We start from the raw sequence: 21,463 nt of genomic DNA, 5'->3' as shown, positions 1-21,463 counted from the left end.
CAGGCTTGGCACAGGCTGGGCTATTGTCTCCCCACCCTGTTGAGCTGACATGGACAAGGCCACCTGCACCCCAAAGCCCACCCATGGGTCCACGAGGGCAGAACCCCAAGGGTGCTTTCAGAGAGTATCTGGTTTGTGTCCAGTCCTGCCCAGACAGGGAAACTGAGCCCCAGGGAGTTCCCGAGGTGTACACAATGCAGGCTGGCGAAGGTGGCCTGCTCAGTGGCTGGAGGAGTCTGAGTGCAAGAAGGTGGGTGGGAGAGAAAGCAGAAGGTGCCTCTGCTCCAGCACCCCAGGGTAGCGGTCAAGACTCTCCTGCTGTCACGTTCATTACCCTGACAGACTTCCCTAATTCATCGTGTTGCTGCCTCCTCACGGTCAGCTACGAACAATGGTCCCATTTTGCAGGTGGAGACATCAAGGCTTGTAGAATCAAAGTGACTTGCCTGGCTCACACAATTAATGAGGAGGAGAGCTCGGACTTGAGCCCAGTTCTAACATCCAGGCAACTCTTTTCCCCTGCATAATTCATTTCTTACTTTGTTGGCTCTCTTCTCTCTAGTTCTTTTCTCTGCAAGTTACCAACTGGTCGGCCCTCGCTGTCCCTGATTCTGCTCCCCTGGATTGTAGGCATCTGGAAGGCAGGAATCTCCTTCGACTTACTCGCTGCTGTATGCCTGGAGCCCGTCACAGCAACAGGCACAAAGCTGGACACCAGAGGATGTTTGCTGAGTTGGCGAAGGAATTGTAATTGGGCTACAATTTTGTAAGTTGATCCCAGAGGTCAGCAAGGTCATTTTAAAGATTTCTGTTATTGTGGAAGGACTCGCTTGAATGATTCATTATGCAAATATAAAGGTGAGCAGGGGAAAGTGGTGTATTATAAATGTATTTTTTGTTTATTTTTCATTAACAAGATTGCTCCACTTCTTGATATGTGGAGCTCTGGGAGGAATGGACAATTCACATAAGGACGCCAGAAGCCTCCTCCCAGGGAAGCACTGGGAACCCAGCCTGCCTCCCTGTGGGGGGAACTTAGAAAATGCGGGTGGACTGGAGGAGCTCTGAGTGAAGCCCAATGGCAGGAGAGGGTCCAGAGGGCTCCAGGAGAACTCACCTGGAGGGGAAGGGTGGGCTGGTGGTCTCAGCCCACCAGGGGTGAGAATAGAGACACAAAGAACTTCAACTTTTCAGTCAACGATCACAAGATATTTAAGGAAAAATTCTGACATGAAAGAGACACCAGCCTCCCTACTGAGCACAGTGTGGGTCTGCCTGTGGTTTACATAGGGATCTGACCCAGCAGGGCATCGCCACCTCATGGACAGGCATCCACCAGGATGCACACGACCAGTCTTCAACAGCGACACCGTGTGGCAGGGGCTTAAACGACAGCTCCAGACGGGCTTCCAGCTCCCTTTCTCTCTGTTCCGGAGTTTGGAGGCAGGACTGGGCTGCTTTAGATGAGATCCTCAGGGTTCCTGGGTCAATTCAGGAGAGCAGAGGCCCCTGGATGGACACTGAACTTCCTGCTAACGAAGGCTTGGGCTGAGCAATTAGTTGGAAAAATAAGAAGCGCCCTTATTTTGTACCCTGACTTGGTGAAGCACTCTTACAAGCTACAGAATGAGTCAGCTTTATCCACTCTGTCACCAGTGACCACAACTATCCACACTGAGAAGTGACGCACACAGGGGAGTTCTTTTATATCTTTAAAATTAATAACAACAACAACTGCATAGACATAATGGCATGCTATAATTGACAGAGCTCTCATTCATTCATGCTCTTCTCTGAGCCTCACGCCAGCCCTGTGAGATAGGCAGGGCAGAGTACTGTCCCTAGAAAACTGAGGCTCAAAGAGGGACAGTGACTTGCCCATGGTCACCAACAAGTCAACAAGCAAGGCTTGGTCCCATCCCTGTTGTGGGGTCTCAAGCTGCCTCCCAAGGATGCCAGATGCCAAGTCCCTACCCTGCCTGCTCACAGCAGCATCAGGACCACGATGGCAATGACCATGAGGACCCCAGCCAGGATGCAAAGGACCAGGAAGACGATGTCACTGGTGTCCTGGGCCACCATGGCCACAGGGCCCTCCGGTGCCTCCACCTCATCCCTGGGTGGTGCTTCCTGAAGGTGCTCGGCTGCGGCAGCATAGGGCCCAAGCCAGTCGGAGCCAGACAGAAGGTGGACAGAAGCCTCCTTGCGCCGTGGCTCGCAGCGGACCTCGTACTCATGGATGTCCTCCCGTCCACCAGCTGAGAAGTCGATGTACAGCACGCTGACGATCACGGAAGTGTTGTTTCTTCTCTGTGGGGTCACAGGGCACTCGCTCACACCTGAAGGGGCCAGGCCTGACCCTGTTCTCCTACATATGTGGGGGCTCAGTGCCAGGGGCAGAGCCCCAGGAGCCTGGGTTCTAGTCCCAGCTCAGCCACTGACTCCCTTCCCTCTCGCAGACCCCATCTGTAAAAGGGTGGTACTAGGAGAGTGGGCTATCTGGAAGGACGATGTCAGATTTGATGGACCAATGTTTGCTCTGGCTGCAAGGAAGCAGGGTCTATGAAAGACAGTAATAACAATGACAGGGACATTCGGGGGACATTTGCTATTTTCCAGGCTATGTATTTTAAGTGCATTATCTGATTTAATTCTCACAACTGTCCCTTATTGGTACCATAAATACCCCCATTTTACAGATGAGAAAACGGAGGCCTGGAGGTTAAATCCTTTGTTTGAGGCCACACAGCACACAAGTGACAAAGACACATTCTCACCCAGATCTGCTCGATTCTTGACTGTGCTCTTAGCCATCACACCTCACTCAAACCAAAGAACACAGAACTGAAGGGACCTTCACAGCACCTGGTTCAAGCCCCCTTCCTTGGCAGTTTACAGATGTGACTCCTGAGGCCCAGCAAGGGCGATGACTTGCCCTGAGCTAGGCCCAGAAGCCAAGTCTTCTGCCTGCCAGTTAGGAACTCTGTCCCTGGTGTTATGTGACCTTCCTTCTGGAATCTTTTCTCCCAATTATGTCTACAGCCATTTTGTGTCCCTGCTATCGAGTCCCTGGTCACCCCAGTGGCACCATCCTAAGGTCGGGAGGAGCCGTTGAGGAGCGAGCTGTGGAGGGGCCTGACACGCTGCTGTCTTCCCCACCCCCACAGGTGAGGGAGGCAGGAGTCAAGCTGCCCTGAGACAGTGGGGTGTTCCGGCCGGGCGCTGAGGGGCAGCATGTTGATGGGCAGGCTGGTGTGGTCTGGAGTGGGGGGCCACAGCGGTGCCAGGCTGCTCTCCCCACCCCCCCAAATCCGCTGCAGCTCTTACACTCCCTAGGCTGCCCAACTGCCCCGTCCAGTGGGTGGCACTTCTGAGATGAGGCTTCTAAAATTCGACACTGCCTAAAACAGAGTGAGCATGAACAGCAGGAGGCTGCCAGCACTGGAGACGCGCAGCCCCTTTGGGGAAGGGTGTGAAGGGCAGTCACAGATCTGGAATTTTGTGGCCCAGGTGATCTTGCGGGTCTCTCTCAACTCTGGGCTTCCAAAAGGCTCAGATTCCACGTCCCCAGAGGAGCCTCTGCATTTGTGTCCTCAGCCTGTCGGCTCCCACACCCTCTGAGAAGAACTGGTGTCCTGGAGTTTTGTGATACAGAATCAGGACACTGGGCAAAGAAAGACAGGAGCTGAGAGGGGAAGGGGACCCAGGGAGAGGGTCGAAGTGAATCTACATAACAAAGAAGGAGAGAAAAATCACATAAAATGGGGTGGGGTGGGGGAAAGTTTTAGGGGTTTTTGACAAGTGAGAGACTTGAGGAGGCAAGACAGGCCACACAAAATGTGGTGTTATGGTTATGAAATCAAGTCTCTAATGTCTTCTAAGAGACGCACAGAAAGGTTGTCGTTGCTTTTTTTGTTGCTTTGGGCCGTCTGAGCTGTGCATCTTTGCAACTCAATGCAGAGACTGGTGCTCGTGGGTCTAGGACTTAGAAGGGTTACATGAGGAATCCATGAGCCTAAGGCGCTCAGCTTTTATGTTTCCGTGATATTGACGCCAAGATTCCATAATTCTGTGGTTCCGAGTTCTGGTGATGGTTCCGTGAGTCCGAGACTCAGAGTGTCTGACTCCTTCATTCTAGATTTCACGACTCCCTGCTTCTGGGACTCTCTGTCTCCATCATTTCATGACTATGGAATGTGGTTCTGTCCCAAAGAAAATCCCCGGGGGATTTAGGGCATGCAGTGGGGTGAGGGCAGATTATCTTGGCAGCCAAGACTGATCCCCACCTCTCCTCTTCTCAGGGCAAAAGGCCTGAGAGGCTGCCAGGAGGCTGGGGAAGCCGAGGGTGGACTGGAGAGCCCAGGGCCATGCATTCGGCTACTGTTGCGGTGGGGGGAGCACAATTTGCTGGAAAGCACGTGACTTCTGCCAAGCCAGTCTGGCAAATCCCCGGATGCCAAGGCTGGGGAGTCTCCCTGACAGAGGCCACTCTTCCTTCTTTCCCTCTCCCCCTTCCGGACTTGTCCCTAAGAATACAAATGTCCAGGTGCTTGGGTTGCTGCCCAGCGACTCTGAGGGCCCCAAGCCTGGGTTCATGGCCTCCAAAATAGAAGGACGGTAGAGAAAACTCACTTGTAAGCCTTGCCGCCTTTGCAGGGAGGTGGACCCTGCTACTTGAAGGGCCCTTTTGTTTTGCGGAGCCCAGGGACGGATTTGGGTTACAAGGTTGGGGAAGGGGCGGGCAGGAGGCGAGCACAGCTCAGACAGCTCTGCATGATAGAGGGGTGAGGACTGGGTGGCCCTGGGCAGCTCCAGGGAGAAGCGGGGAACAGTGAGGAAAACCTCCTTGTGGAGGAGCCTCCCACAGGGGCTTTTGGTCATCACTGGGGTGCAGTGGGACCCCCCTTCTCTGTCTCCCCGATATGAGTTCTTTGCTGCATCTACACTGAGTGAGTTTGTTGAGGTAAAGCCAAGAAGGGCTGAATTCTACATCCAGGCTTGTGTGCTCACTGGATCCAGGAAGAGAAGTGGAATTCTCCAGAAGGGCAGGAGCCTTTGAGCAAGGCCAGAGCCCCTCCCTTGTGCCTGCCCTCCTCCCCCCAGCCCATACCTGAGACTCAGTGCCGCAGGTGTCGAAGCGGGCCTGGATCCGGAAGGTGCTGCCGACTTCCTGGGCGGCACAGCTGCGGCTGCCCAGGTAGACCTTGGTCCGCTCCAGCGGGGCCAGCGCCTGCGCGGAGATCAAGATCTGGAAGTCCGTGCGGGAGCAGCTCACGTTCACGGGCACCACTGGGGACAGGAGGGAGGAGCTGGAGGCCTTAGGGGCAGGCTGTCTGACCCCCACCTCCCCCAGGCCCCCCCAAAAGGGATATGGATGGGGAAACCGAGGCCCAGAGTGGGGATGGCTCTCACGCCATCCTAGGGGATGTTTTCCATGTCTTCCCCCATTTAATTCCATCAGACTGTGAGCTCCCCAAAGCAGGACCATGCCCACTTCTCAGGGTCCTCTGAGCCCCACACAGACCTTGGCAGGCGCAGTGAATGATGAATGAATGAATGAATGTTCTTAATCATAATAAAAGCTTCTGTTTGTGATCACTTGGCCATGTGTCAGGCAATTCATTCAATCATTTAACAAATTTTTATTGATGGCCTACTATGTGCAGGCACTATTCTAAGCACCACAGACACAACAACAGAAAGAAAACAACAGCCACAAATTCCTGCCCTCGTGGCTTACGTGGCTTACGGTCTAGTTGGGCGAGGGAACAATAAATATGTAAAAGACACCTAGGGTCAGAGTGGTCTCAGGGAAAATCAAGCAAAGAAGAATGACAGGGAGAGTGGAACGTGTTTGGGGGGTGTTGCAGTTTTGAAAAGGGTGGTGGAGGAAGCCTCACTCTCCCCATGACGAGGTGGACGTGACTAAACCTATTTTACAGTTTTGGAAACTGAAGCTCTGAGAGGTGAAGTTGTCTGCAGTGGCAGAGTTGGGATATTAACCAGTGAGTCTATAGGATTCCAAAGTTGGTGGCCTCTCCACCCTAAAGGGGGTCCCCTGCACCCATTCCAGCCAGGACGGTGTGACTCTAAGTGTCGGGGTTTGTGCGAGCATGCATGTGTGTGCACGTGTGTGTGCGTGCATGCATGGGGGGCAGTGCTTGCTGGGGCAGGGGTGAGTGCAGGGGAGAGGAAGGGGTGACTGGTGGGAGAAAAAGGAAAGAGCTGGCAGGCAGAGTCCTGGAACTCTCAACCCGTCTCCGGGAAATGCCTCAGACATATTTCAGCCTCTGGTGTCTGGGCAGTCGGGGATTTATGGGCCCGCCGTCTCCCACGATGATCTCGGTGGCGCTGAACTGTGTGTCACCCCTGATTGATGCAGAGACTGTTCTCCAACCAGAGGCCGCCTACGGCCTGGGCCACATCTGGAGCCTCGAGTGCCCCCGTCTGACCCTGGGCTCCCACAGGGATCTAGGGAAGAAGGTGGGTCGGGGAGGGACGGGGGCTCCTGCACTGAAGCTCCTGGAATAGAAGCCAGGATTAGAGCTGCCCGCCCTCCATCTCTGGAGGCACCAAAAGGAGAAGGGGCTTGTCCACGATCACCGAGAGCTGGGAGAGGACCCAGGCCTGGCAGTAAGACTCTCCAAGCCAAAAGGCATGTTAAAGACCCTTCAGCCGATGTCCTCATTTTACAGGTGGGAAAACTGAGACCCACAGAGAGAAAGTGACTTGCCAGCTAGCTGTGACAGACCTCGAGGGCACCTGGCTCTCTGGAATGTAATCCAAGAAGAGGACAGCTCTAAGAGAGGGACAGCGCCCCTCCCAGTTTATGGATGGAGCTGACTGAGGCCCAGCGAGGGTGGGTCTGCCCAGGCCACGTTGTGCAGTGAGCTTTACTGCAGCTCCACTGTTTGCTTCCCCATCGCTCAGACCCCAACTCCCCTTGCTTATGGGGTAAGGAACAAGGAAAGGGCTTCTGAATGCAGGACAGGCCTGAGACACATGGAGGAGAGAATTCCACCCTCAGCAAAGATGTCCCTGTAGCCAGACACTGTGACCTCGTTACCTCGTTTCCTCTTAACGACTGCCTGGCTGGGGCATCCATCAACCCCTGTCACAGATGAGCCCACCTGGATGGTCAGTAAATGGCAGTATTTGGATGTGGCTCTGGTCTGTCTGAGCTCAGCCCTGGGCCCCCTCTCCCGGGCCCTGCTCAGCCACACAAGAAGGCAGGGGGATGAGCTCTAGTCTTGGCTGAGCCCGTGTGACTGCAGTGACGTCCTTTCCTCTCTCTGCATCTCTGTTTCCACACCTGCACAATGAGGAGCTTTAGCCTGGGCAGGCAGAGGGCAAAGTGGGTCCAGAGCACAGGCATTTCTGGGCCCATGGCCCAGGAAGGGGGGTCACAGTGGGGGAGAGATGGTGGACACTGTCAGTTGACAAATCTAACTGGCTCTATGGAGGCTGGAAAAGCCAAATACCAGCTGCCCCAGACCCCTCTGCAGCTATGGCAGGCATAGCCATCCGACCAAGTTCAAACCAGTAAGACCAAGAAGAAGTCTTTTGAGGGCTTCTGAAAATGCTTTTGCTTTCCTGATAAAGGGACATTTGTGGTTGGCAACCCTCCTACTCGCTTCCAGCCTAGAACATGGACACGATGCCTGGAGTTGTGGCAGCCATCTTGCAGTAATGAGGCCAAGAGGATTCCAGAGAGATCAACTGGGACAATACTGAATGCCTGAATCAACACAGCAGCTGCCTAGCTCCAGACTTCTTGTTATGTGAGGAAAAACAAATGCCATTTGTTCAAGCCACTGTCAGCAGGATTTCTGAGTGACATAAGAAGGCAGGTCAGCATCTCCAATGTTATACCAATACCATAAACAATATTACCATATTTTGCATGTTACCCCTGGATACAGAGGATAAACCACAGTACAAGACAGGCCAGGGGCCCATGGGGGAAGGAGCCAAGTAGGGAGGGGTCAGGGATCAGAGATTTGGAAGCTAGAAAGGTAGGGGCCCCCAAGAGTAGAAATAAGCAATGGCCACATTGGTGGCAAACGTCCCAGGGCAGGAGTCGGCAGCAGTGTAGCCACGGGAGAAGAGGACGGGGGAGACCATGCGTGGGGATCTGGACAGCTGATGGGATGGAGGAAGGAGGCTGCAAAGACCGGGGCCCCCTGTCTCGCCTTCCCCCACCAGCACATCCACACCCTGCACCCCAGCTGACCTCCAATGTAGGCCACAGAGAAGCCCCTGCGGGTGGTGCTGCGGTCCGTGTGCAGCAGAAGCAGGAGCTGGTTGCGGCTCGAGGTGACGGGCGGTGGCAGGTGGTGGCCGCACCAACTCCCCAGCAGGGGCGCCTCCTCGCTGGCCCCATCGAAGGCCGCCAGATGGTCGAAGTCACAGGTCCTGGTCAGGCTGTTGGGCCCCTCCAGGTCCAGATCCAGGAAGAACACCTTGACCTGGTAGCCAGGAGGCAGGCGGATGGTCCAGTGGCACCGGATGTTGTTGGGGTAGGAGCTGGGGTACTGTGGGCTGGAGAAGTTGCCCCGCACGGCCGTGTACACCTCCTGGCATTCTCCTGGGGCGGGGAGAGCGGGGGACAAGGAGCAGTGGGGAGAAGGGTGGGGACTGTCACCCTCTGCAGCTACAGCTTGGGCTGCGGGTGCTGAAGGCATCCTCGAGCCACCCTAGCAGGTTGCGGGCATCGTGGCCAGCAAAGCAGACAATCGATCCCAAAGCCTGCTTTAAACTGAAACTAGCAAAAAGCTGGGACTCTCCAGTGGGCAATCCCCTTCATGAGTGTTGGCCCTGTTAGGAACTCAATATCAATACATAACACCTGTCCTCAGAGTTGTGTCCAAACTTGGACGTGACAGACAAGGTGGTTCATGGCCTGACCTTCCCTTTTTCTCACTGCCTCTCGTCCACCCCCACCTTCCAGCCTCACCAAACGCCTAGCACTACAAGCACACCAAACCCTCTCTGTCCTCCATGTCTTTGCACATGCTGATCCCTCTGCTTGGAAGAGCCTTCCTTTCCTTCTGCCTCTGGCTAACTCCTTCAAAACACTGCTCAATTCTCTCCTCCTCCAGGAAGTCATCCATGATTCTCACTGTATAGTATAGGTCACAGTGGGTTGTCATTGTCTGTTTCCTTTTCCATCTCTTCCACTAGATGGTGAACTCCCCAAGGGTTCATTCATTCATTTGTACAAATGTTAACTGAATACCTACTTTGTGGCAGGTACAAAGATAAGCCCATAGGAACTCACAGTTAGGCTGGGGAGATGGACATGCAAACCACATACAGAAATGATGTGTTAGATCATTGCTGTGAAAAAACTTCTATTAGGAGTTGAAGGAAGGGATTACTTCTGAATGAATCAGGAAGGCTTCACGGAGGAGGTGACATTCTTATGCCTTGACAATGGCCAGGCAGGGAAGGGTGTGCTAGAGCATTCCAGGCAGAGAGAGATCAGGAAGCGCACAGCCCAGGGGCAGGAAAGTGTGACCCCTGCATGCCTAACAAGGAGGCAGGAGCCCAGAGTGCACAGGGGCGGGGGCGCGGCTCCACCCCTCCTACCTGAGAAGTAGTAGGCCTTGAAGCCTCGGCCTCCGATGTTAAAGTCGGACTTGAAGACCACCTGCAGTTCGTGGCCCAATGACACAAGGGTGGGGGGCCTGGCACTGCCACAGTAGTGGTGCCCGCGGGCAGGGCCGGGCTCCCCGAGCACAGCCACGTAGTCATAGGTGCACTCCTCGTTGCCCTCCACCTGGAAGTCCACGAACACCAGCTTGACGGTGGCGTGGCCGGCGGCCCGGATCACCCAGCGGCACTCCACATTGTTGGGGTAGTTGTTGGGGTACTCAGGGCTGGTGAGGACCCCCGACAGGCCCGTCAGGACACCGCCACACATATCTGCAAAGGAGGCCCTTGAACTGAACTTTCTCCCTCCCAGCGGCTCCCCGACCTCCTCCCTGGGGAACCAGACACTCCTAAAGCGTTGCTCCCACAGGTATCTCATGGAACCTCGTCACCACCCACTGAGCGCTTGCTAAGTGGCAGGTACAAGCCCGGCACTCGGTGCCTATGCTGTCTTTTTACATCACTGCCATAATCCTAGAGGAAAGTGCGGTGGTTTCTCCCACTTCACAGCTGAGAAAATGGAGGCACCGAGAAGTTCAGTAACTTACCCGTGTGACACTGAGACAAGGATTTGCACACAAGGAGTGTATCTGGGAGAGATGGGGACCCCAGGCAGGGGGTGAGAGAGCCGAGGCATTCATACACCAACTCCCCAGAATCAGGCCAAGGGCTGCGGGCGGTAGACGTGACCCGCCAAGACTTCGGAACAAGCCCTCAAGCAAAGAGATGCAGAGGTTGGCAGGAGCCGTTGAAGTGGTAAGGTCCAGGGGACGTGGGCAGGGCCCTGACAGCAGGTCACCCAGCTGGTAACTAGGAGAGCAGGTCCCAACCCAGGAGGACTAGCTGCAGAGCCCGTGCCCTTGACCTTGTGAGTCTCACTGTCCACTCCTAGCAGGCCAGTGGGGCACAGAGGCTGTGGTGTCTGAGTGCAGGAATGTAATCAAACCTCCCTAACAGATGAGGAAACTGAGGCTTAGAGAAAGGATCTGAGGAAGGAGAGATGGGCTTAAAGTCTGAAGACAGGTGTCTTCTCAGCTCTGTCTTCTATTAGCTGTGTGACCCTGGGCAAGTAACCCAGCCTCTCTGAGCCTCATGAGAATATGAGAAATCATAAGACCTGCCCAGCCTGATCTACCAGACCCAGACTCGTGCCGAGTCTGAGAAGACACTGGTGAAAGCCCTTTGGAAGCCGGAGCAATCAATACAACCAGGAGGTGGGTGACGATGAACTCTGTGACTAGCTGGAGGCCACCAGCAGAGAGGGGCACATTCAGGATATACTTCCTGAGACTCCAGAGTCTCGCCCCATGGCATGGCTGTGTGAATGAAGCACTGCTCTGGGCGGCTAAGGACTTGACTTGTTGTCCCAGCACTTCCGCCTCCAAGCTGTGTGACCTCGGGAAGGCACATCCCCTCTCTGATCTCAGGTTTATTGCTTGTGAAATGAGAGGGCAGGTTTTGACAGTCTGTGAAATCCCTTCCAATGCTAACACCCTTAGCAGAGACTTTCAAACTGTGCTCTGGGGCTCCAGCGGCTCCCTGGGGCATCTATCTGCAGGTAACTGTGCAAACTTCATTCTTATGTTGTATTTCAAACTATTTTTTAATGCAATGAAAGACAGCATCCACAGTCACATGCCTTATGTGTAAAAATTTAACTCACTGGAGGCCATCAATACTGACCTGTGTTTGACTTATAATAAGTAAACGTTAAAAATAAATGCACACCACTAAAATACTGCCTTTATCTCTTTTTATGTCAGGGATTAACACAAGGGTCCATTTGCTATAAGGATATTCCTGCTTTAAAACATGTTGGAAAACATTGTCCATTGTATTAGGACTTTGATGTCCTAACATTCTAAAAATCTGAAGGTCTAAAATTCCAAAACTACGATGAGATCAGTCTGTGATTCTGTGGTTTAGCATTCCACAATTCCAGGCCTCTAACGCCAGCAGGAGCGGTGTCCACCTGAGTGCCCACTGCTGCTGGCGGGCCCTGTGCACCAGGAGCCTCTGTGGGTGTCTATCGCTTGAGCTGACGGGAAAGGCCTTTGGTCTCGGCCTTGGGAGAAGGGAGGAGGTTTGTGTCTGCGCAAAGAAGCCTGAGGACAGGAGGAGTGAGCCAAGGAGAGCAAGGCATCTCCTTCCTCACTAGACTGAGGGGCAGGTTCAAGCCTGGTTGAGGGAGGGAGGCGTTAGGGACCCGCAAAATAAGAGGCGAGTTCAGGAAAGGCTCTGGGAGGGAGAGCGTCACCAGCTCCACACAGCCCTGGTGCACCTTCCACTCCTGAGGACTTCGGGGGGGCGTGGTGGGAGCCCAGTGCCTGTGAAGTGATGGGCTGCCACAGAGGGGTCAGCAGCAGTGGCAGCACGGTGTCCCCTGCTGTGTCCTGACGCCATGGCACGGGGTAAGAAGGACAAGGATAGAAGAGCATGAGAGGCCTCGTTCCTGAGCACAGTGAGACGCTCAGGGGCCCCAGGAATAACGGAGGGAGACGTGGGGAGTGCTGCCGTGAAGGGGGGAGCCCACAACTACCAAGACCACAGGCGGAGCTGCCAGTGCTCCATGAGCCCCGAGAGCAGGGGCACCCCATGACGGAGCAGCCCGCATGTTGAGACCCTGCCAGTCTCCCCTCAGCCCTGCTGCTCTCCCTGACCTCCACCCAGGACCACTCTCTCCCCTGCCAAGTCCCCTTGCCTTTCTGGTAGCCTGCGGAAAAGCCGCGGCTAGCCACGTGCTTGTCGGAGTGGAAGACCACAGACATGACATGCCAGGAGGAGGTGAAGGGCGGCGGGGGCACCTGGCCGCAGAACCTCCCCAGCAGGTTGCCCTTGTCTCCCGAAGCCCCGTTGTAGATCTCCAGGAAGTCGAAGCCACAGGTGTCGTGGTACTCCAGGTCAAAGGCATGGAAGGTGAGCAGCACGGAGGAGCCCTCGGCCACTACAATCAGCCAGCTGCACTCCGTGTTGTAGGGGTAGAGCCTGGGGAAGTTGGGGCTGGAGAAGTTTCCGGAAGGCGCAGAGAGCACACCGCCACATTTGACACCTGGGGCAAGAGGGAAGAATGGCTCAGAGTCAGTGCTGGGGTCTTGGTGGTGGGTCCAGCGACAAAGCTGGGTCTTTGGGATGGATGAGAACACACGAGGCTGTGGCCCTAAATCAATTCACTTATTCATGCATTTGTTCATTCGTTTACTTATTCTCCAAATACTTATCAAGTATTCCTTTGTTCATTGAACAAATACCATTTGAGGGCTAGGCATTGTTCTAGGTGCTGGGGTTGCAGCAGGAACAAGAGAGACGAAATCCTGCCCTCATGGAATGTACATTCTGGTGGGGGAGACAGACAAGAAACACAATGAGATGGGCCGGCCCTGTGGCTTAGTGGTTGGGTGCTCGCGCTCCGCTGCTGGCGGCCCGGGTTTGGATCCCGGGTGCGCACCTACGCGCTGCTTCTCCGGCCATGCTGAGGCCGCGTCCCACATACAGCAACTGGAAGGATGTGCAGCTATGACATGCAACTATCTGCTGGGGCTTTGGGGGAAAAAAATAAAAATAAATAAATAAAATTATAAAAAAAAAGAAACACAATGAGGAAAATGTGGAGCATATTAGACAGCAATAAGCGCTACGGAGAGAAATAAAGCAGGGAAGGAGACAGGGGTGTCAGGTGGGCCTGTAACTTTAGATAAAATAGTACTAAATGCCAGGCCCTAGATATGTGCAGGGGGGATTTTAAAAATTAAAAACAATAATAACCATCCCTACCCAGAATGAAAATATGCACAGCCTATTACAGTGTTAAAAGTATATTCTTTTTTTTTTTTTTTTTAAAGATTTTATTTATTTATTTTTTCCCCCCAAAGCCCCAGTAGATAGTTGCATGTCATAGCTGCCCATCCTTCCAGTTGCTGTATGTGGGACGCGGCCTCAGCATGGCCGGAGAAGTGGTGCGTCAGTGCGCGCCCGGGATCCGAACCCCGGCCGCCAGCAGCGGAGCGCACGCACTTAACCGCTAAGCCACGGGGCCGGCCCTAAAAGTATATTCTTATATGTACATATTTGCTTATATTTTAAAAAGAAAACAATGGAAGGAAACTAATAAAAATGATTTTCTGTCCAGGGAAGGAGTAAACAGAGGGAGGAAACAGACATGACTCCGGGACCTCTTTAAATGCAACTTGTTTTATACTTTTGACTTTATAATCATGAATAATTTTTTGTTTTGTTTTGTGAGGAAGATCAGCCCTGAGCTAACATCCATGCTAATCCCCCTCTCTGTGCTGAGGAAGACTGGCTCTGAGCTAACATCTATTGCCAATCCTCCTCCTTTTTTTTCCCCAAAGCCGCAGTAGATAGTTGTATGTCATAGTTGCACATCCTTCTAGTTGCTGTATGTGGGACGCGGCCTCAGCATGGCCAGAGAAGCAGTGCATCGGTGCGCGCCCGGGATCCCAACACGGGCCGCCAGTAGCAGAGCGTGCACACTTAACCGCTAAGCCACGGGGCTGGCCCTAACATAACTTTAAAAGATCAAAAAATTTTTAAAGTAACTCCTAAATATCCCAAACTGAAACAAATACACTTAACTCTATATCAAGTTGGAGGCACATTCCCATGGGGAAAATGATTTCAAATGACTCTGAAATACACTATTTTGACCGCATATTTCTAGTGAGATATAGCCCAAGGACAAAATGAACCACAAACAAATCTTAAACTATATTCAGTAGACTTACTATTAGTAATATTAGTAAATATTGTTATTTTACATGTGTTTTATATATTGGAATAGACCAATATGTTAATCTAAAGAGAAACTAAGATTTTCAGCGTAAGAGAGATACAAATATAAAATTTTAAAAATTAAGTAGAACCCTTGTGATCTTTAATGTGAATTGAAAACATCAGTACGAATTTAAGATTTACTTTTCTTTCTTTTCTTTTTTTTTTTTTGTGAGGAAGATCAGCCCTGAGCTAACATCCATGCCAATCCTCCTCTTTCTGCTGAGGAAGACCGGCCCTGAGCTAACAGCTATTGCCAATCCTCCTCCTTTTTTTCCCTTTTTCTCCCCAAAGCCCCAGTAGATAGTTGTATGTCATAGCTGCACATCCTTCTAGTTGCTGTATGTGGGACGTGGCCTCAGCATGGCCGGAGAAGCTGTGCGTCAGTGCACGCCCGGGATCCGAACCCAGGCCGCCAGTAGTGGAGCGCACACACTTAACCACTAAGCCACGGGGCCGGCCCTTACTTTTATTTCTAAAAAAATTAATTTCCGGGGCCGTGGTGTAGTGGTTAAGTTCTTGCACTCTGCCTCTGGGAGCCCGGGGTTTGCAGGTTCTGATCCCAGGCGCGGACCCACGCACTGCTCATTGAGCCATGCTGTGGCGGCATCCCATATAAAGTGGAGGAAGATGGGCACAGATGTTAGCCCAGGGCCAGTCTTCCTCAGCAAAAAAAGAGGAGGATTGGCAACAGGTGTTAGCTCAGGGCTAATCTTCCTCACGCACACACAAAAAATTAATTTCTTAGCTCTATTCACTAAAAGGCCTAAAAGCAATGATATTTCAGTAGTATTTCTCACCTCACAGGCCTTAGTAAATTAGGATTATTATGTCCAACTAAAACGAACCAGGGCTCCTTAGAGAAATGGTTGGTCTAGGACAGGGTATGTATAAAATACCCTTCGGACATCTTGTCACACCAGAAAGCAAAGAAGCTGTGAAAGACTGCTGGGACTGTGTCAAAAGACACAGGAACCTACTCGGAAGGGCTCCCACAGGCTAAAGAAGGGACAATCTGAGCATCAAAAACGAATAATGATTGAAACACATCAAATATATAAAAATTCATAAACTCATAATGCAGCTCAGAAGAAATTAATAAGAAATTCATTGATTTCTTCTATTTTTTTATTTTTCTTTTATTTTTTTTGATGAGTAAGATTAGCCCTGAGCTAACATCTGTTGCCAATCCTCCTCTTTTTGCTGAGGAAGATTGGCCCTGGGTTAATGTCCGTGCCCATCTTCCTCCACTTTATATGTGGGATGCCTGCCACAGCATGGCTTGATAAGCAGTGCATAGGTCCACGCCCAGGATCCAAACCCACAAACTCTGGGGCACTGAAGAGGAGTGCTCAAACCTACCCACTACACCACCCGGCTGGCCCCTGGTTTCTTTTAGAGGTTGGTGGGGTGTGACCTCATTTTTTTGAAAATTGATATAGAGAAAAAGAAAGAATTAAGCTTCTACTTTGCCTTTCCTCTGATGTAGTGTATTTTAGGATAACCAAAGAGCTGATGAAGGAAAACTGTTATTTATAGAAGACTGCAGAAAGAATAACATTAGAAAAACATAATTTTGCAAACCTTAATGAAATCAGCATCATCAACATCTTTTGGAATCACTGACTAAAAAGGTAAATGATGAGAGGTAAAGCCTAGATGGTCGGCAGATGGGTACTCCTTGTGAAATTCTTTCAACTTTGCTAAATGTTTGAAAATTTTTATAATTAAAAAAATACCCAAAAAGTTACCTTTATAGGGAACTTTACAATGGACGGATCAGGCTAACAAGACCTGAACCCACTGATCAATCTAACATCGAAGTGGAACACCGGACAATTGTGCCCTGATGTGATACACACACACTACCTACAATGAATTCTTGAAAAAAATGAAGGAACCTGAATATAATAAAGTCTCTGCATCTGTCTACAAGTTAGAGTGAATATGGAAGCTAGAGGAACATTCTAAAGGACATCATGAGGATACATTCAGCCAAGTCCAGAATGTGGGAAATTCTAATGACCTGGTGCTTCAACAGTAAATAAGCGGGGAAAGGAGGCACAACTGTGGTATTCAATGAGACTCAATCAGAAGAAAACACAGGGGGTGAGCTCCTTGATATCGGTCTTGGCGATGATTTTTTGGATCCGGCTCCAAAAGCAAAGGCAATAAACGCAAAAATAAACAAGTGGGACTACATCAACCTAAAAAGCTTCTGCACAGCAAAGGAAACCATCAACAAAATGAAAAGGCAACCTACTGAATGGGAGAAAATATTTGCAAATCATATATCTGATAAGCAGTTAATATCCAAAATATATAAAGAACTCATACAACTCAATTGCAAAAAAAGAGCCAGTCCAACTAAAAATGAGCAGAGAAACCGAATACATTTTTCCAAAGAAGACATACAGATGGCCAACAGGTACATGAAAAGATGCTCAACATCACTAATCATCAGGGAAATGCAAATCAAAAGCACAGTGAGATATCACTTCACGCCTGTTAGAATGGCTATTATCAAAAGACAAGATATAACAAGTGTTGGCGAGGATGTGGAGAAAAGGGAATCCTTGTACACTGTTGATGGGAATGTAAACTGGTGCAGCCACTATGGAAAACAATATGGAGGTTCCTCAAATAATTAAAAATAGAACTACCACATAATTCAGGAATCCCACTTTTAGGTAGATATACAAAGGAAATAAAAGCAGAATATCGAAGAGTTATCTGCATTCCATGTTCATTGCAGCATTATTCACAATAGCCAGGATATGGAAACAACCATTAGTGTCCATCAACAGAAGAATGGATAAAGAAGATGTGACATATATACATAGAAACAGAGAGTAGGAAACTGGTTGCCTGGGGAGAGGCTGGTTAAAAAAGAGAGAGAGAGACTCAAGAGTCAAATATCAACCAAGTGCACGTATGGACCTTCTTTGGATTCTGATTTCAACAAATCAATTGTAATGAGGTTTTTTTGCAATAATTGGGGAAAACAGAACACAAACTGAGTGTTAGATAAAATTAAGGAATTATTATGCCATTGTGATATTGTGATATTGTGACTATGACATATATATCTTTCTCTGTTAGAGATATATTATGAAATATTTATGGTTGAAATAATGTGATATCTGAGATCAGCATTAAATTTCTCCCAAAATGGAGCTGGGGGTTGGCTAGAAGAAACCAGAAAGGCAGAAAGTTGATAATTGTTGAAGATGGTTGATGGAGACACAGGGATTCATTATACTACTTTCCCTACTTTGTGTATGTTTGAAATTTTTCATAATTAAAAGTTAAAAAAATGACCAGTACGTTCTTGGTCACCGTCTCAAGGAGGCTTTGCCAACCACCCTGTTCACAAGGAAAACCCCTCCCCACCTCTACACCCCCTCCTCCCTCTTCTGCCATATCTTCTCTGTAGCACTCACCACCCTCCAGTGGACTATTCATTTCCTTATTTGTTTGGTTCATTGCCAGTCTCTCCCCATAGAACTGTGAGCTCTGGGAGAGCGGGATTTTTGTCTGTGTTGCTCTCCGCTGCATCCCAAGCACCTAGAACAGTGCTCGGCGCAAAGCAGGTGCTCGGTGTATATTTGCTGAATGAATGAACAAATGAGTGAAATGAGTGATCCTGTAACATCCCCACTATAGCCCCATAAAATAGGCAGGGCAGGGGCCGGCCCAGTGGCGTAGTGGTTAAGTTCTCGAGCTTCACTTCAGTAGCCCAGGGTCTGCAGGTTCAGATCCCGGGAGTGGACCTATGCACCACTCATCAAGCCATGCTGTGGTGGCATCCCACATACAAAACAGAGGAAGACTGGCACAGATGTTAGCTCAGGGCTAATCTTCCTCAGCAAAAAAAAAAGAGGAAGATTGGCAACGGATGTTAGCTTAGGGCCAATCTTCCTCACTAAAAAGAAAAAAAAGAATAGGCAGGGCAGGTGTTATTGACCGCATTTTACAGAAGAGAAAACGGAGGCTCAGAAAGGAAGTCACTTGCTGTCGCTGACATCTATTGCTTTGGTCTGCCCAGCAATCCATTCCTCCACCTCTTGCAACAACACGCTCCCGACTTTAGACAATTCTCCCCTCCCTTGCCTCCATGTAGTAACCCTGCCTCACCCTTCCCTGCCCAGGGCTGGACATATGACCCTTGGGCAATCCTGGCCCCACCACTACCACAGTGACTGGCCTGCAGAATGCCTGGACGAGAGCCCTCTCCTCCCCAGTCCGAGGCTGGGAGTGAGAGGCCTGGGCAGCGCGGTGCTCAGGGCCCACAGAGAAAGCTTGTCGGCAGACGGCAAGAGCCATGTGAAAGTGGAAGTGGCCCTGAAGCCAAGAGCCCTGGTTGCCGGCAACCCAGAGCCTCGCCCAGCTACACTCCCGCCTCCCAGTTACAGAGCCAGTGCATTCCTCGTTTTGCTTAAACTCATCCAGGTTGGGTTTCTGTCACTTGCAACCAAAAGCATCCTTTTTTTTTTTTTTTTTTAATTATTTATTTATTTTTCCCCCCAAAGCCCCAGTAGATAGTTGTATGTCATAGCTGCACATCCTTCCAGTTGCTGTATGTGGGACGCGGCCTCAGCATGGCCGGAGAAGCGGCGCGTCAGTGCGCACCCTGGATCCGAACCCGGGCTGCCAGCAGCAGAGCGCGCGCACTTAACCACCAAGCCACGGGGCCGGCCCTAAAAGCATCCTAAAGAATGCAGTTAACCAAAGTTCCTGTAGGAGAAGGCAAGTCACCAAGCATGTGCCCTGAACCAGGCCTGTGCTGACTCAGCATGGGTCCCTCCCTGGAGCTCACAGTTGGGGGGTGGGAAGGAGGAGTCAGGAAAACGAGGCAAAGCCATGCAGTGTGATTATGCGGTGGCTGCACAGGGGGTCTGGGGTCCAGAGGGAGGAGGCCAACCTTGCTGGGGCCAGCACTGTCAGGGGAGGGACAAGATTCACAGAGGAGGCGATATTTGAGTTTGACTGGGAAGAACAAGAAGCTTTTGTTAGCTGGGGAAGATCTGGAGGGAGGAACTGACATAAACGAAGGCTCAGACTCACGATCACTTAGCCTCCCCGGGCCTCAGTCGTGCATCTGCAAAATGGGATAATGACCCCTCCTTTGCTGGGTGGCTCTGAGCACTGATGAGATAAAGCCAGGCAAGGGCTGCAAGACACACACCTAGCTCACATTATCAGCTCCCCGCCTGGCCCCTGGGGCTGGCCAGGGCAGGAACAGTGTTTGATTCATGGCAAGAGGACAGAGGGACATTCTGTCCAGTGCCTGTCTTTGGCCTTCCCCCAGCCCTTCCCACAGGACAGGAAAAGCCATGAGAGCATAGGAGCAGAACTCCTGTGGCCCAGGAGGCCCCGGGTGCCAGCACAAGTGGAGGCCTTGTCCTCTAGAACTCAGCCAGGCACCCTGACCTCTAAGGTGACCCCAAGGCCACTGATGTCCCCATGGCTGGAAAATGGGAACAGCTAGCTCCTCCCACCACCCAGGCATGGAGCAAGACGCCTGGGTACCCAGCCCATCTCTGCCACCGACTAGGTGACTGGGAAGTTACATTTCCCTCCTGAGCCCTTCTTGAGCCTGCAGGAAACTGAGGTACTGCTGGCTGTTTGCTGAGCCCCAACTACATGTGTGCCCCTTGAAGATGGGTGAAATGATATCGCCCTAGCTTCACAGCCAGGAACACAACCCTCGGAGGGCTGGAGCAGCACAAAGCGATGGGGAACCAGGGTGCCGGCAGAGGGTTATGGGAGCTCCAAGGAGGAAGCGCCTGAGGCTGATGAAGGGATCTGGAAGGCTTCCTGGAGGAGGTGGTGTTTGACCCAAGCTTGATGGATGAGCCAGATGTCCTCAAGTGGAAAAAGAGAAAAGGGACCTTCCAAGTAGAGAGGACAGTGGGGGAAGGCCCCGAGAGTGAAGCATCTCCAGAAGAGGGTGTGACCCTCTGCCAGAGCATGGGATGCCCAAGGGATGCAGGGAACCGAGGCTTGTTACTATATAGAAATGGGAGCCAACACTCGGAGGGCATTGAATGCCGTAATAAGAAATCCTGATCTCACTTAGCTGGCAGAGGGGAAGTTCAGCAGGCTCTCAGGAATGGTATAGTGCAGAATAAAGACTCCTTCCAATAGATGTTTAATAGTTCCCTGAGCCTGTCCCTTCACCCTTGGTAACCTTGCAGCCTTGGACAGGTTACCTAACTTCTCAAACCTCAGTTTCCTCATCTGTAAACTGGGGGACTAATACCTACCTTGCAGTTTGTTGTGAAGATTCAGTACAATCATACACATTAAGCATCCAGCACTCGGCAGGCACTCAGTAAATACTGTCTTGCCCAGTCTCAGAAACAAATACATCCTCAACTCAGCCAGCTTCCCCAGAAGGCCCTCCCACAGAGAAACCTCCCCAGACCCCACTGCTGCCTGCCACCCCGCTCCCCTCCTCCTGGCCCCGCCTGGCCCCAGGAGCTCCTACCTTTCATGGCCTGGGCCCCAGGGCCTGGGCCCAGCAGTGCCACTGCCAGCAGCAGACAGGGCCCCAGCTCCACCAGCATGTCCTCCCCGGGGCCCCACAGGTCTGCAGAGCTCCAGCAGGCCAGGATCTGAGGGTCTGGAGCAGGGGAAAGAGAGGTGAGGTTCAAACGGCCTCCACGTTAATGGCAGTGTGAATAATTCATGGGCCCCTCGAATTAGTAAGCTGATGCCCAGGTGCTTGCTTCCCTCCACTCTAAGGTGACGGATCTAGTGTCCCCAGGTTTACACGTTCTGAGATCTGCACCGGCCACACTCTATCAGGGAAGGAAGCAACTAGCAACTTGGGGCTGGAGGGGATTTGGTGGTGGAGAAAGGGCATGAGTTTGGGGCTGGGCAGATCGGGGATCCATCCCAGGTCAGCCTCTAACTTGCCAGGTGACCTTGAACGAGTCATCTAACTCCTCTAGGTCTCGGTCTGACTCCTCTGTCCAGTTGGGCCACTCAGTCTGCCGACAGGGAAAGGAGACGT

At 51.5% G+C, this 21,463-nt stretch overlaps 1 protein-coding gene across 1 annotated transcript; it reads right to left on the bottom strand.

Annotated features, from left to right (window-relative positions):
- Positions 1-1,983: 1,983 nt before the first annotated feature.
- On the bottom strand, positions 1,984-21,068 carry CDCP2 (CUB domain containing protein 2). The gene is made up of 6 exons (XM_087445778.1): positions 20,936-21,068; positions 12,356-12,703; positions 9,592-9,927; positions 8,234-8,587; positions 5,111-5,289; positions 1,984-2,310 (listed from the first exon to the last, which is right to left on the bottom strand). Exons 1-6 carry the CDS (start codon positions 21,012-21,014, stop codon positions 1,984-1,986), a joined length of 1,623 nt encoding a protein of 540 aa, XP_087301904.1. The 5' UTR covers positions 21,015-21,068.
- Between the last annotated feature and the right edge of the window lie 395 nt (positions 21,069-21,463).

This window comes from Ceratotherium simum, chromosome 22 (assembly GCF_057802395.1).
Source record: "Ceratotherium simum simum isolate JZ-2026a chromosome 22, ASM5780239v1, whole genome shotgun sequence".
NCBI lineage: Eukaryota > Metazoa > Chordata > Mammalia > Perissodactyla > Rhinocerotidae > Ceratotherium > Ceratotherium simum.
This window is presented reverse-complemented; position numbering and strand designations above follow the sequence as displayed.

Bases quoted from the DNA above. Each gene is read 5' to 3' on its own strand.
- CDCP2 (XM_087445778.1), bottom strand. From the start codon at position 21,014: ATGCTGGTGGAGCTGGGGCCCTGTCTGCTGCTGGCAGTGGCACTGCTG. The intron at 12,704-20,935 runs GTAGGAGCTCCT...CTCTTGCCCCAG, and splicing joins TGGGGCCCAGGCCATGAAAG to GTGTCAAATGTGGCGGTGTG. The intron at 9,928-12,355 runs GCAAGGGGACTT...CCTCCTTTGCAG, and splicing joins TTCCGCAGGCTACCAGAAAG to ATATGTGTGGCGGTGTCCTG.